The sequence below is a fragment of the Apteryx mantelli genome, chromosome 3 (genome assembly GCF_036417845.1).
Source record: "Apteryx mantelli isolate bAptMan1 chromosome 3, bAptMan1.hap1, whole genome shotgun sequence".
Taxonomy (NCBI): Eukaryota; Metazoa; Chordata; class Aves; order Apterygiformes; family Apterygidae; genus Apteryx; species Apteryx mantelli.
This window is the reverse complement of record NC_089980.1, coordinates 94585294-94600424: the sequence shown is the minus strand read 5'-3', so window position 1 is coordinate 94600424 and position 15131 is coordinate 94585294. Positions and strand designations below refer to the sequence as shown.

At 37.2% G+C, this 15131-nt stretch overlaps 1 protein-coding gene across 19 annotated transcripts in view; it reads left to right on the top strand.

Annotated features, from left to right (window-relative positions):
- Nucleotides 1-15131, top strand: part of KLHL32 (kelch like family member 32) — a 171453-nt gene that overhangs the window by 69447 nt on the left and 86875 nt on the right. For all 19 annotated transcript variants that reach the window (XM_067293968.1, XM_067293967.1, XM_067293966.1 and 16 more), the window contains one exon: nt 10968-11075. In XM_067293968.1, the coding sequence (XP_067150069.1) occupies nt 10968-11075 (108 nt within the window). The remainder of the gene's footprint in view (nt 1-10967; nt 11076-15131) is intronic.

Below are 15131 nucleotides of genomic sequence, written 5' to 3'. Positions count from 1 at the left end.
ATATAAGAAGAACAAGTCACATTTTTTAGAGGCAGTAAAGAGACATGCTCATATTAAATTGGTTATTTGGGTAAGTATACATTGTGTATCTAGCACATAATTTTACTCAGTGTGATTTGGATTTTGTCACCTGTCAAACTAGTATTTTGATTCTGGTTAATTGGCTCTGAATATTTTCTTTTATAGTGATAGGTGCAAACAGCCAAGGGTAACATTACTTATGTAATGAAAGGTTAGAACATGAAAGTTAAGAACAGCTGAAAGTTAATACAGCGGTAGTACTACAAAGGGGGTTAAATAGACTATCATTTATTCATTTAATATTACTGTTACATGAACAGCGTGAAGTGCTTTTTTTAGTACAAACTGCATATGAGAATGTTTTGGCCTGAAAGAGTTTACAGTCCAAGTGGCTAAAATAGTGTCAGGATTGGATGCTTACAAGCTTGAGCAACCTATATTCGGATAGGCTTAGGTGCCAGATGGGAAAGAATGTAAGAATGTGAGTCGTTCCATGGATGCCTGTAAAACTTCTCACAGGCTTAAAATTACACAAGCAATTACAAATCTTGAGGTATCACATTATAATTGAGTTGCCTGAGCAGCATAGAGAATTGATCCAAAATCCCTTGAGTGTTAGTTTACTTTCCTAGTGGTTTTTATGATGCATCAGATCAGAAGTACAATGAATTATAAGGGGGGCGCAGAAATGTGATAGTAACAGCTGAATATGGAAGTAGATGAATATGCTGTGGGAAGTAAATTTGAACAAAACACTGCACTCTAATGAAGATACTATTCTATTTAAAATGATTTGAAAAAGAGCTCAAGCAATGTCATTATGGAATTGTGGAGGACGGGGAGAAATTTGAGATGGAAATTCTGCTTGTCTAAAGCAGCAAAACAGTATTAGAGGGTGTTATTTACTGTAAAAATTCAATGCAGGAAGATATATAAATAGCTATGGGAAACCTTGGCAATGGTGTTGAGCACAGTTCTTTACAAATTAGTTTGCTAGAGAGACAGAATAGGTATTCATTTATTTTGTGCACAAAATTGTCATAGTGTTTTTCAGCTACAATAATCAGATACAAAGTTTCTTGTTTTCTTCAGACACATTTCTGAATTGGGTAGTAAAAAGTCATATTTCATTATAAATAGCTAATGCAACTACCAAACAAGTCATTCACTGCTTTTTGATTGTTACCTATAGTTTAAGCCTCAGTAATAAAAGAGGCTGGGTGGGATGGCAGACCTATGAATTAATTTCTAGTTAGACTGAATAGATTTTTTTTTTCTCTGTAACTTTTGACCAGAGTACTTGCAATATAGTTGATAATTTGTAGGAAAAGTAGGAGAGAGTTTTAAACACAGAACTCTGTACTTGGAGATGAAAAGGTTGTGTGCAGCAAAGCTAACTCACTGTTAATTCATCTTGACTTCCTGGATGTTCATCTTTTTTTGGAGTGTGTTGCAATGAAAGGAACTCCAAGAATGCTAGTTCACTCTGTGCTAACTTTCCGCTCTCCCTATCTGGTGATTGTGAGGAAGGGCAGCGAATGCTTATGCACTCCCATAGGGAATGTTTCAGACTTCTGGACAGCCAGACAAGAGCAGCAGTGGAAGGTGAAGGCAGGCTTCTGGGACATCAGCTGCAAAGAGCTTTCAGCTGTCAGTTAGTCAAGGATGAAAGGTGATGGGGAAAGCTGAGTGGGAGTTGAACCAAGTTGAGAGATTTGCATGGTGTTGTACAAAGCAAGCCTGGCCTTGCTGAAATCCCATGAACATTATAGCAGTACAACTTCTAATTGAAGCGACTGTAGAATACCCTAGGACTTCATTATTGTGTTTACTGATTGCCTGATAAGTCTGTGGTTGAGCAAGAATTTGTGCAATTCAGATTTGTGCATGGTGGGGGATCCAAGTATTCTTCTTTATATTGTAGTAGATTTGGAGCTAGGGCCGCTGATGGTTATTGAAACAATGTTTGAAAACATTGGGCGAGGCAATCTGGAAATGTTGCTCTTTGGTTTACTCTAGGTTGGCTCAGCTACAACTTTAAACTTGCTTTCTGGTTTTCAAAAGCTTAGATTTATTATGAAAGTTGCTCTTAAATTTGAATCAAGTAAAAAGGGATAGAGATGACTGGTATTCCTCATTCTTCCCAAGGGAACTTTGAGCTGTTTTAGAGGTAATTGCAGTGCACTGGAATCCATCCACTGTATTCCAAGAAAAGCCAGGTTGTTTCTTGAAGGTAGTAATTTAAGTGGTCATTTGCTCATCTTCCATTTGGAATATATGGCAAAAGGTAGGTAGAGGCTGATGTAGATGAAGTAAGGAATGAGCTTATGAAGATCAAGATAGGCAAACTGAAGGCATTTTGTCTGGATTCAGCCTCTCTCATAATTGATCTGTAACTTTTTTAAAGAACTTCTTATCTGAGGCTCTTCAAAAATTAGGTGAATTCAGAAAAATGAAAGAAAATTCTGGTTCTAAAAATACACAGAAACTTGTTAGGTACAACAAACTTACAGGTGCAGACACTTCCACGTTCATTACTACTGTCAGTGTTTGTCACTTTCATTCCTGAAATAGTTATCTTCGTGTCTCCTAAAGGGAATATGCTAAAAGGAGGCAACTCGCTCTTGCCTCTTCAGCTTTCATTTCTTCATTCAGTTCACTTAAATTTAATTCCTAAAAGTTAGACGTTTTCATTTATGTTAGGCATTTAGTCTAAGCTAAACATTTAGGCTTCCTCTACAGTTACTGAGTAGAAGGTGTATTTCATCCCACTAAGTCCCTTAAATTGCTGACAACTTTGTCTCCTTTCCTTTCAAGTTTCCAGGAATTTTAACTATTTCTCTTCTATCTAGTCTTCTATACAATATAACATTTTATTGCTCACTTAATGATTTAATAACTTTCCATTTTGACATTTAAGAAATATTGAACAGGTTTTATGCAGACTTAAATTGGAACCCAATGGTTCTAACTATCTTCCAAAGCAATAACATATCTATTTGAAGTTACATTAGTGTTCAGACTTTTTTTTTAAACTCCCAGCAAAAAGTTTGTAAAAGCCCAATACGAACAACTTCAGTTTTTCTCCAGTTCACTACCAGTACACCCGCTATAATTTGTTACTGTATTTTTTTAAAGCATAACAATTTGTTCTTATTGTGTTAATTTACCTGTCTCCTGAGCCAACATATGTTTTGTGATTCTGTTTCTTGCCTTTAAAAGGGGCTCTGAGTCACACGGAATTCACTGACAGAGTTTGGTTGTATAAACTACTGTACAACTTGATAGCCGATTAAGTTATTTTCTGATTATTTACTGCTTGCTATGCCTGACATGGCTTTGAGATTGATGTGTACAAATGAGGACAAGCTTGTTACTCTCACAGATATGGATCATCTGCTGTTTCGAGCCTTCCGTGTAAGTATGAAAATTATTACAAGGCAAGGAGCAATTTTGCACCTCACCGTTTGACAGTGCGCAATTTGTATTTTCAGAACTTTGAACATTTATTTCATGTTTTTGTGACTCTGGAATCTATTCTTAAAGCTGTATTTTGTGAAGCAGTCTGCACATGTTGCTGCAGTGCTGCATGACTGATAAAAACCAATGGATCTAGATATTTTTTGCTTCATTTATACTTATTTAATTTGACAGTAGTACATTATTATTCTGATTGGGCAGTATTTCATACCCATCTTGTATATTGTTTTTCAAAGCTAAGCAGCCACGGAAGCTGAGCATGGAAAGGTAGAGCCTAGGACTGTGCTACGCATCATTTACTTGGGCTGTTCTGCCCGGTTACATTAGATCCGATCGCATCTGTGCCTGGTCACCCTGTTGCTGTGTGGCATTCAGTTCTAAGCTTTCATCTTACTTTGTGTTCGATGTTTGCGAGAGAAACCATTTTTCAAAGATGCCTTTGGCTGCTCTGGGCAAACCAGTGAAACTGCATGCAAGTGTGCTGTGTATTAAACGCCCACCAATGTGTCACACTTCTTTGAAGTCAAATTTTCAAGAGTCTAGTAATTTGCATGTACACTTGCCTTATTAGAAAGAGCATAAGAGCTGCTTTTGTCAAATACTGTTTGATTATTTTTATCCAAGGATTGTGATCTTTGTTTTCTTTTTCCTTTGAGAATAATTCCCTGGCACCACTTCTGTTTCAGTCTGAGATTAGGAGAAGAATAGAAGGTTGATCCTCTGCTGCCCCTTACCCTCCTAGAGCAAGTGAAGTGTCTCCTTCCCTCCACCCTCCCCGCAAAAACAGGTCTATCAGAATATGGAGCTTTTTAAACCAGTGTGAGCTCAGGTGGAACCATTTGTGATTGGAGATGCATTCATCCCTGAATTTTATGAGCTGTTGCCACATGGCAGGCGGATCATGTTTGCTTTTCTTTTTGGGAACTGATTTACTTAGTTAAAATACTGTCTAAACAAGCAAGATTCAGACATTTACTTAATATCCCTCAGTTTTAGCTCATTGACTGGTTAGTGAATGGCATAGCAAGGCTTGGAGATTAAAAGAAACTGGAAGAAAAGCTAGGTCCTCTCACCAGTGGATATTATTGTAAAAGGGAACTTCAGTTAACATATTGGTAATTTGTGTACTGCTCACTCTCATAAAGGTCTCAGAGGGGAAAAAAGGAGGTATTTTCAAATAAGTTTTTATTTTGTACAAGCAAAATATTTTAAAGCAGGAAATATTAGCGTGGCTGAATGAAATTAATAACTAAAAATAATTAAGATTGCATTTTTATTCAAATTTGATATTTTTTTCTGATAAGCTTGACTTTGCATTCTGCACTTGAACAAATATATTTCATTATTTTTTGTCTTTTCCATTGTACATTTATCTGAGATGTACAAGGCCTTATTGCCTTGTTTTTAAATGTATCCCAGGGAAAAATGAAGTACACTACTCACATTTCATCAAAAGCACATCTGATGGATTTATTTAAATTCTCAGAATTTCAGAGCATTTTCAGAGATTCATCTGAAACCTGAGTTTGCTAGCCCAACTTTAACTCATTCTCCAGGTACTGGAGAAGTCTCAAAACAGAATTTTATGATCCATATGTTTATACAGTTAATACTGTAATATTTAAGTATGGCAATATGAAATAAGAGCCGAGTTTCTGAACTGAGTTTTTGCCTGTGGTTGAACAGATTTTTTTCCATGCCAGATGAAACCTTTAAACTATCTAGCTGAGAATGAAATTTGCCCACTGGTAAGAGCACTGTGGATAGCTGAACAGTAGTACTAGGTTTTTCTGTGTAGGAGACGCCTTTCCTGGAGGCTAATCCAGTTCAACTGAAGGGATTCTCTTAGGACCATTAGAAAGTTCAATGAAATGCTTTGACCTTTCTTCCTGAAAGGTAAATGTAGTTCATATGCAAAATCAAAAACCTTGCACAGAATACTCCACCTGAGAAAGGACAGCATGAGGGAGAATGAACTCCTCATGGCAGATGGCACGTGAAGCTATAGTCCTGTGACTTACTGGAGGCTACAGTTCTGATAGCCCATTGCACTACTGGACTGTGCCTGTACTAGTAACTAAGATGGGAAATGGGTAAGGGTTTGTTTTCTGGCCCTAAGAGGAACTGGCACAGCATGGCTCATGTCCGTATGGCTAGACCTTCCCTTACTCCCTTGCGAATAGGTTGACCTTACCCATACTGCTAATTTGGAACAGTCCATGGCCTGAGCTGACCCAGAACCATGCCAGGGAGAGCTGGTGGCGGTCCAGGCTGTGCTGGAGACTGTTAAATAAACATTGTGGATGATTGTGGGACAGTGACTGACTTTCTGGCCTGATCCTGTTGAGTTTACTAATATAGGCCTAGTAATAATTCATATGTAAGGACATGTAGGAACTTCCATGGCACAGTACAACAATCTTGTAAGGGGGTATGGTAGATTTGGTAAATCTTCAAAGAAAAACTGTACCAGTTGCACAGAAGTGGTTCATGGCTTACAGATGAGATGCAGTTAAGTATTTCTTTAGGTCTGTAAATTTAAGCCGCTGTATGGGACATTCAGTCCTTGGTCAGAATATGAACTTTATTAGTAACCACACTGTCTTGTGATGGTTGCTATGTACAGGTAGGTAGTGTACAGACAGTTGCTGCAGTACAGTCGGAGAATGCAGGGTATGCAGGACCTTGTATCACCGAGCATTTCCAGGCTTTCTGCATGCAATCTGTGAGGGAACTGTATGTTTAGAAGGTGAGCAAATCTTTCCATGTAAGAGCTGTGTAAACAAATGTTGCTCCGAGACTGTACTCTCCTTATTCAGAATTTGATGTGGCAGAGGAGCACTATCTGGAAAGTTTGTTATTTAACTACAAATTTCTGAGATCGGAAGTTTGTCTTCATAGCAAAGGAAGTATCTATAGATACAGTGACACAGGTAAATATTTTATCTTAGATGCATCAGGGCAAACGTAATTAAAAGAAGACCTTTTATGTAACTTTAGAATACTTAACGGATGCTCTTAAATTTTGAAATATACCTTTGCAGAAATAAAAAAGAATAAAAACATTTTTCTTCTAGTTAAAGTCCAGATAGTCTGTACATGTCAGTCAGTGTATATCCATGAAAACCAGTGCAGCAATACTGACTACCAGAATCTAGCTCGTATGCTTTGCGATAAGAAAGATGATTACAACTGCTAAATAAACTCTGTATTGCTGTCATTGTTCTTCTATTCCAGTCTTGCAAACATTTGAAATCCAAAGAAAATGAACATCTGCAACACTTCTCTGTGCTAATAGGTCAAATTACTGCTTAATATAAATAGCAACAGTTGACACACAGAACACTTGGTACTGTATCATTAATAATAGTGTAAATTCACTCTTGTGCAAGAAATTTGAATAACGTTTTTCCTTCTTTCACTGAGGCAGAGTGTATTCTGTAACTATAGCTTAATGGTCTTTCAGACATACTGACAATACATAATGTTTAAGAAAATGCCATGTATATAACCTGAATATATGAAAACATAATTGTTCATTGGTGTAGTGCTTAGACAGCAAATTCTTTTTTTATGGAAAATTCATAATTTAATGAAAAATAATAGCCATGGCTTGTGAGCAATAACGTATCCATTTGCAAAGCATAACAAATCTTTACCAGGAATGTATTTGTGCTTAACAAATTCATCCTTTTTGAAAGGCTCAGTATGTAAAAATGACAAGTATTCTTCTGTTAGTGATCTAGTGTGATTTTTTTTTTTCTTGAGTCTTGTGTTACCCTTTTCATTGTCATGTACTGTCATGTATAATCACTTCAGTGTGTGTAGTTCCCTGCCACAGAGTGCTTTTTATCCTTTTGGTGGGAGTACAATTTCTGTGTATAATCATTCCCACGACTGAATGTGTTTACAGCTAATGCTGTGGAAATTCTGCAGGTGCTCCACTTCAACATACTGTAACATAAATTTTAGGATATTTAGATATTTAGGAAACATATACAACCATTCCAACTGACCATTTAGTTATTTCCCCACTGAAACTAATCAGTGTAAGGATTAGAAACACTTTTGTCCCATGCAATGGGCAGCAAGTAATCCCAGTAAAAGCATCCAGAAAACAGCTAGAAAGCTAGCTTGTCTACCCACTTTATTGACAGGGTCAACACGTAAGCTGGTGACGTATCACAGTTCATAACCTTTATAGAATGTGTTTGTAGCTAATATCTTTTTATAACCCTCAGTATGTGGTACTAGCTCCAACAGAGGCTTAGGGGTGCATGTTAAATAGTCTAGATTGAGTGTAAATGTTTGAATGTTTAGATATTTCTGTTAGTTCACATTAAATTGTCTTTTGATTACTGAGCTCAGAAAAGGTCTGTGGGTGTATGTGTTTCATATCCTAAAGTTGAACTCTTAAATACAATGGGAGTGGGAGCTGTGGCCTTCAAAGCTGTAGTTATGGAAGTATCCATATTAGCATGGACCAGGGATGCACTTGTAAAGCTCTTCTCGTTGTTCCTGTTAATTGTGGTCTCGTAGTGCGGAGACTGGCTTCCTTTAGCATGAAACTAAGCTGGAAGATGCACTCCAGGTGCTACTCGGCATCCATGTAAGGGGGCCAGACCGTGGCTAATCTAAAGTAAATCCTCCCAAAACACATGTAGTGCTGATGACAGGTTCTCAGTGTGACCTTCTTTGTTCTACAGATCCACCCCCATTGCACACCACCACTTATCAACATAAGTGTAACCTGCGTCATTTGAAGAGCAGAAGACTGAATTTAGTAGAAGAGAGGAAATTGCAATGGGAAGCTAATGGGAGGGAGCATGGTAGGGTTATTCTGTGGAAGCTAGCCCTTACAGCTGATTTGTGTCCCAGAAATAAAGTGGCAGGTAACTTGGAGGAGGCTCACTAGAAGTTGTCAGCCCTCTCCTCGAGCTATAAGCTCAAAGCAGCATCCAAGAGGTGGTTGATGCGTATCTTAAATCCCTAGTTCCAAGGTCTAGGACACTTGCGGATTTTAGGTAGATTTGGATTTTAGGTAGAGAAGGTAAGCAACTGCAAAGGTAGGTATCCAGCCTAATTTCAGACAAGGATTACATTCGTGGGGTTTTTTGTTTATTTGTTTTTGCCAATAGCTATTGTTAAAAAGCTAAGCCAAGTCTTACTAGCTCAACTTGGCAACTACAGAGTACCTAAATTCAGAATAGGCTTGCATCTATGTTTATTTTGCTTTTAGCTGTTTCTAAAACCCTGAGGTACTAGTTAATCAGTATTTTCTTTATTTTATCATTAAATCTAACCAGTGTGTGGAGGACACTATTGGATGAAACCGCTGATCTTTAGCGCTGTCTCTCTGCAATTAACAAATGCTAGTGAATCGATATTTTCAGCCGTGCTGGAAGGCACTGCATTCCCAAAAGAGTTAGAGGTCTCGGTGGCAGGGAAGTGTTTTGTCCAAGCTTTTTGTGTGGCCAGTTGTTGCCTGGTGCTACGTTTTGGCCTTGAGTTCTCTCTAGCAGGCACAGATAGCAGTTTTGCTTTTGCAAGGAGCAGATGGCTGATGGGTACCTTACAGCTCCTGGCAAACTTCAAAGCCTTGCAGTAGTTATTAGAGCTTGCTCATATATCTAAATGACAATGAAATGTCCAATGCTGATTACATCTTTAATGGAACTAGAAAAACTGCTGAATTCGTTCTGTGTTGTTTTTTCTTATTTTTTCTTTTTGTTTTTTCCCTCCTAGCTAGGAGTATTTCATATGGTTATATCTTACTACATTAGTGTGATAAATCTTTTAAACTATTTGACACTTCTTTTCTGTTGCCAGTTGGAAGAAGCCCTGATAACAGTTTATTGGAATAGAAATTGCAAAAATGTAGGACTGACCATGTGATAAATGTCATGTTTGCTTATACTGGATGATTTCCAGGCAGCAGATTTATGTCAGATCATGGCATTTTAGTGATACAGAGGCTAACATTTTCAAAGAGATGACTAATTTGCAGGAACTGCAGTTCTTGAAAGAAGCCATCCTAGTCTAGAAAAGTCCTCTGTGCTAGACTGTTAGAGGTGTTAGAGCTAATTTTTTCCCTGAAACTCAGCAGTACTTGGCATAAGAGTTGCCCATATGAAATCCAGTGGGTTTGTTGACAGCCTCAGCTTCTGCAGGTGTCAGCCAGAGTAGACACAAAGTAGTTGAGGGTATGTAGAAGTTCTCAAGCGGTGCTCTGCTCTTGCGGTTCTCCAAGGTGAAGTTTGTTAGACTGCGTAGGAGAATTAAGTTTTACACAAAACCCCCCAGGGATAAGTTTAGGCTCTCTTTAGCTGTGACAGATGGTAGAACTGTTTAATTTATTTGTTCACAGTTTACTGTCTAAAGGCTGTGTGATATATTTTGCTTAAAAAATGTGTGGGAGGGTGATAAAGAGAAAGGTTGCTGTTCTGTTGTACTGGTGCTGCTGTCTGGAAGAAACTGGAAATTGTTCTTTTCCTAAAAGTCCCTGGGCACATTTGGTCCTGGGAAAGTGTTGGCCTGGAGAATGGGGCTGATAAGAGGATGGGGAGGGAGTGGTAAGCACAGGCTGGGAGAGAGGAGTCAGGGACAAAGCCAGGAATTTAATCTCAACAGTGATGGGAAGAAAGACTTCTACAGGGACCCAAAGACTGAGCAGGGTTGCTTCAATCCAGGAAGGCATCGAAGACTGGTGTGGAGAGTAGGACTGGATGAAAAGGACAGCCTCTCTCCTCACTGTTATCTGTAGGGAGGTTCCCTACAACCTTACCAATCCTCAGTTTAGATTTTACGGAGAGACTAAAATAGTCTAAAAGTGGGAAAGTAACAAGGAGAGGGACAGTTTAATTTTAAGTGACTGCTCCTCCATCCTGACTCTTCATTTGATAACTTGAATATCGTTGTTCACATTCCCGTGGGAAGTGCAATTTGGATAGGATTTTTTATGAGAGATGGCGTACTAACTGTCCCTAACAAACTTTCTTCTTCTTGTACAAGTAATTGTGTATGGCTTATTGTTGTTCCTTCTTTTAAATACTTTATATAAGTATTGTTTCTAGTGGTGGTTACATAGAGTTTTTTTTTTCCAGAGTCCAATTACTTTTTAATTAATTAATTATTTTTTATTGTGTGACTGGTCCCATTGATTTCACCTAAATTACTCAGTTGAGAAGTATATATACATGGACCCAAGGGATTTGTTTCAGCTTTTCCCAGAATAAGTTTTTGTACTCCTTTATCAATAAAAGGACTCTGTTGCAAGATTGATTGCTTTGGGGTAATATTGAAAACTTGGTATAGATCTCATTCTAACTGGCAAGTCTGTCCCTGTTCAGGATTCTTATCTGGGGAAAAACGAAGGTTAGTGAAGGTGGAAAAATTATTCCTGTTCTTCCTGGACCTTCACTGAGTGTTGTTTTTAATGGTTAATAACAGTTCTTTTCTTTCCTTAGGCAATGTTCAGTCTCTGCATGGTTGAAAGTGGAGCTGATGAGGTGAATTTACATGGTGTCACAAGCCTAGGTTTAAAACAAGCCCTGGACTTTGCATATACTGGACAGGTACTGTACAGTTCTTCAAATTAAGAGATGCAAATGAAAGCAAATTACAAATAAAAACTAAAGATGACCGTTACGGAAGTGTTAGAAATGATTATATCAGTGCACTGCCCAGTACAAGGTTGTCTGAGTTAAGCAGTATATCCAAAGTAAGATTGTTTTTTCTAAAGAGGGATTGTCTAATAGAAAACACCTACTATTTGTGTGTTGTTCCCAGATAGTGAACTGTGTAGGACTCCTGTGCCCCTTTTATGATGGCTTGGCTCTTCGTACAAATTTAATGTGAGTTGATTCCACCTGCTAAATAAAACGTAAAGACAAATATACTAGATAATTTTTATAATAATAAATTTTTATGGAACTCTATTGCTGTGTAAGCAGTCTTTTAATCTCTAGGCAGATGCAGTCCATGCATCGTTGTAGATCCTTATAGATACAGTACATCTTTACTGCAGCATTTTTTAATGACAGCACCTTGTTTATCATGTTATGTTACCAGAATAAAAGTCAAAACAAAACTCCAGGGAATGCAGAGTGATGCCCCTGCATGCAAAAAAGTAAATGTGACCTGTCATATCTGTGCGCTTCATGCCTGGGCACTGTGTTAATGTTGCTGCATGACTTTATCTCAGTTTAGAATTCATATGTAGTGAGCTCAGATCTGTTTGCACCCAGCCATGGAGACATGCTATTTCTGTTTGGGACTCTAGAATTCTAGGTAACCAAACGAATTCTGGAAATATTGCTACAACAACAGCTGAATTCATTGATGTGTATTCACTTATTACTTAATTTTGAAACAAAATTCATATTTGAAGCTTCAGTTTGTATTTCATTATTTCAGAAGAGTTGTTAGGTTGTACAAATTTAACTAAGGCATCTGCTCCATACTGTGGATTGAGTACCTGGCCTTAATTTTTTCAAAGAAAGGGAAGTAAATAGGAATAAGGAAAGAAATAATTTGTTACCTATTTTAAAAGAATTATTTTTATCACCTACCCACACAATAGTTTAGTGTTTTCATTACCGATTAGTCCTTGAAACTTTCATGTTTCTGCTATTATGGAAAATGGAACTTACTAAGAGATTTCTCTCTGAGATAAATAAGAGACAGCGATACAATGCTATATTACTGAATGGCTGGAGGTCTCGGTGTATGGCTTGTCATCTCTGTGCTTTTTGTTCTTCCTTTGGTTGAAAGGTGGTTAAATTGATAGATAAAATTGAATGAATCTTTCTTGTGCTGTTGAGTATCTGTGTCGTGCTTGAAGTCAGTTGAGACTATAGGTCACTTTTCTGAAAAGAGAGCTCTTGCTGTGAAACAGAAGTATCCAAAAGATACTGGACACTTTCCAAAGTTAATTTTGAGATGCTGGATGGTAATTTACTTGTATGTGAGTTTTTCTCTCTGCTGTGAATAGAGATGCTCCCCTGTCTTTGAGTGAAATTCAAAATCTAATAAATCTGTGTAAAATATGTTGAGAACCTTGAAAATATGGGTATTTTTTTTTTTTTAAATCAACAATTCACCCCACTCCACTAACCCCTGCTTCTAGGATAGTATCATCAGTTCCCTAGTCAATGACAGGTGACTTCTAGCCTTGATCCCACGCAGACTTCTGAGTCTTGCATTTTCAAGTTATCACCTACTTTGAATAAATGAGTTGGCTTTTTGAGTTATAAATACTTGTACCAATATGTACAGTTCCTCACATATATGAGCATTTGTAGGGCAAAGATTCTCACTCCATCGCTTTATCAGATATACCAAATGCTATTTCAAAACACAGACGAATGACAAGGATTTTCTAGGAGTTCTACTATGAAGATGCCTTTGCAAGCATAACTCAGTGGTACAGGTCTGAGAACTAGGAACACTGAATTTTCCCTTATGTCGTTGAAATTCTGCTCTCACCCAGGTTTTATACATATTGAGCCAATATTGCTTATATACTGACTCAAACCGATAGAATCTTGGTGAATGCTTCAAGGCAGTGAGCGGGAGTAATCCATAAAGGCTGTTAATAAATAACTTGAGTAGATCATGCTTACGTTGGAGAGTGTTGTGAAAATGGAGTCATCTTTAGTTGGGGTGTGTAAACTCCTTCGGTTTCTTTCTGTTTCCAAAGAAAAATCAGTCGGTCTTAGTTATCCAAAATTCAATCCTGCCATTTACAACCTTGTTTTGCTTTGAAAATGAAAGTATCAAGACATGATCTGATGCACCCTTTAAGAAAATAAATAAATAATTAAAAAGGAAATTTCATGGGATCCACTTTTAACGCTTCGGACCACAATGTTGGTCCGAAAAGTTCCTGTTTCTTTAGAAAACACTGTGGAACTAATAACAATAACAATTTAGGGACAGTCCTAAGGTATTCATGTTATGTGTAACACAGTATGTAAACAGATGAATATTTAAATTCAGCTTTCTTCCCTTGATTTTTATAAACATATTTTGCTAACCATTTACATTCAATTTGAATGTATTGTAACTGAAATGTAGTTTTCTGTGTAAAACAGTATATTGGAGACATCTGGTGGAAATATTTAATATTGCATGATAGCAATATTTGATGCTTGCATTTGTTTAAAGTTATTAAAACTTAAAAAAAAAAAATTTTCAGCATGACATGGCAATCTGAAATGCAGTTCTGACATCATTACATCCTTTTTGATTTGAAAGGTGGCCGTGGACTTAAAAATACAGACACTAATCTTCTTGTCTACATAGGCAGGCAGTGCCTTATCATAATTACTGCTGGAAATCTTTTCTTTTAAGGGAAATTGATTTTTCAATAGAAGAAAAGATTGTCATAAAACTCAAGTTAACTATAAATAATGTAATAATTCTAACTGAATTAATCCATTACTATGGTCCCTAATCACATAATAACAAAGAAACAAACCTTGGTACAGAGATGAATAAAAACTAACAAAAAGGAATAACAGCAGAATTTGGTTTTGTTCATCAAGAATAATGTTGAGACAAAATAGAGATACAGCTTCAGCAGCATGTTCTATGCACGTAGGATCTCAGTAATCCCCTAATAATGAAATCTTGTTTCCTACTCAAGAACTGTTAAGCAAGCAGTCTACTTAAAACAGGAGTATAGTGGTCTGGTTAGGAGGGTTATTTTCCCTTTGACAGGATCTTTCCAGAGTACACTATGTGATTGCTGTGAAAGGTCAAAGCCCAGGTACAAAGATGAATTTAGGCACCATAATTCTGAGTGTTGTGTTATGCAACTAATGGTTTCTTATTTCCACAATGAATTCCAGGATCTTGAAGTATCCTGTTCAGTGCACCAGAGGAGTTATGAGCCACAAACCCAGCTGGTTTATGTTTTCTCTTGCAAATCTACAGTGTGTAAATCCAGTGTTTCTAATAACTAGACCCCAGGTCCTGTGTGGATTTTACAGTTGTGATTTCTCTTTTGGAGTTAGGTGTCCTCATCAGCTGTTGCCTCTCATAAGGGTTCCTGATTGTTTCTCGCTGCCCTTACTGTCATGGCCATAATGTGCTAAAGAACTGTTTTATGTTCAGCTCTTTCTCTAAAAGCAAATTTTGGGGTAACTCCTGCTGTCGCATCTTCCTAGACAGCCCAAGATTAGCGCACAGCCTTACACACTACCTATAGAAAACAATGGTTACATTTTCCCCAAAGCCACATATGAAGTTGTATTTATAATGATTAGAAAATAGACTTTAAACTTTTCTTTTTCTTAGCATATTTTTATTGATATACTACTATTTTTATTACGTACAAAAAAAGGAGGAACAGCAAATTTTATTTTACTCACAAAATGATAACACAGAAGCAGTCTTTAATAAGTAAAGATAAGTATGTCAGGCTAGTTACAAATCTAGAGCTACATGCTACTTTACCAAGCAAGTTTCATAAATTGATAGGAATGCCATGGAGCAATTTTTGAATTCATATGTGCAAACATACAGTTAGTTAAATTGCTACCTCACAGCCCCTTTGTGAAATTGTTCCTTTTTTTGTCGAATATTTCAACTCAGCTATTCCTTTAATAAAAACTATGAAAGAATAA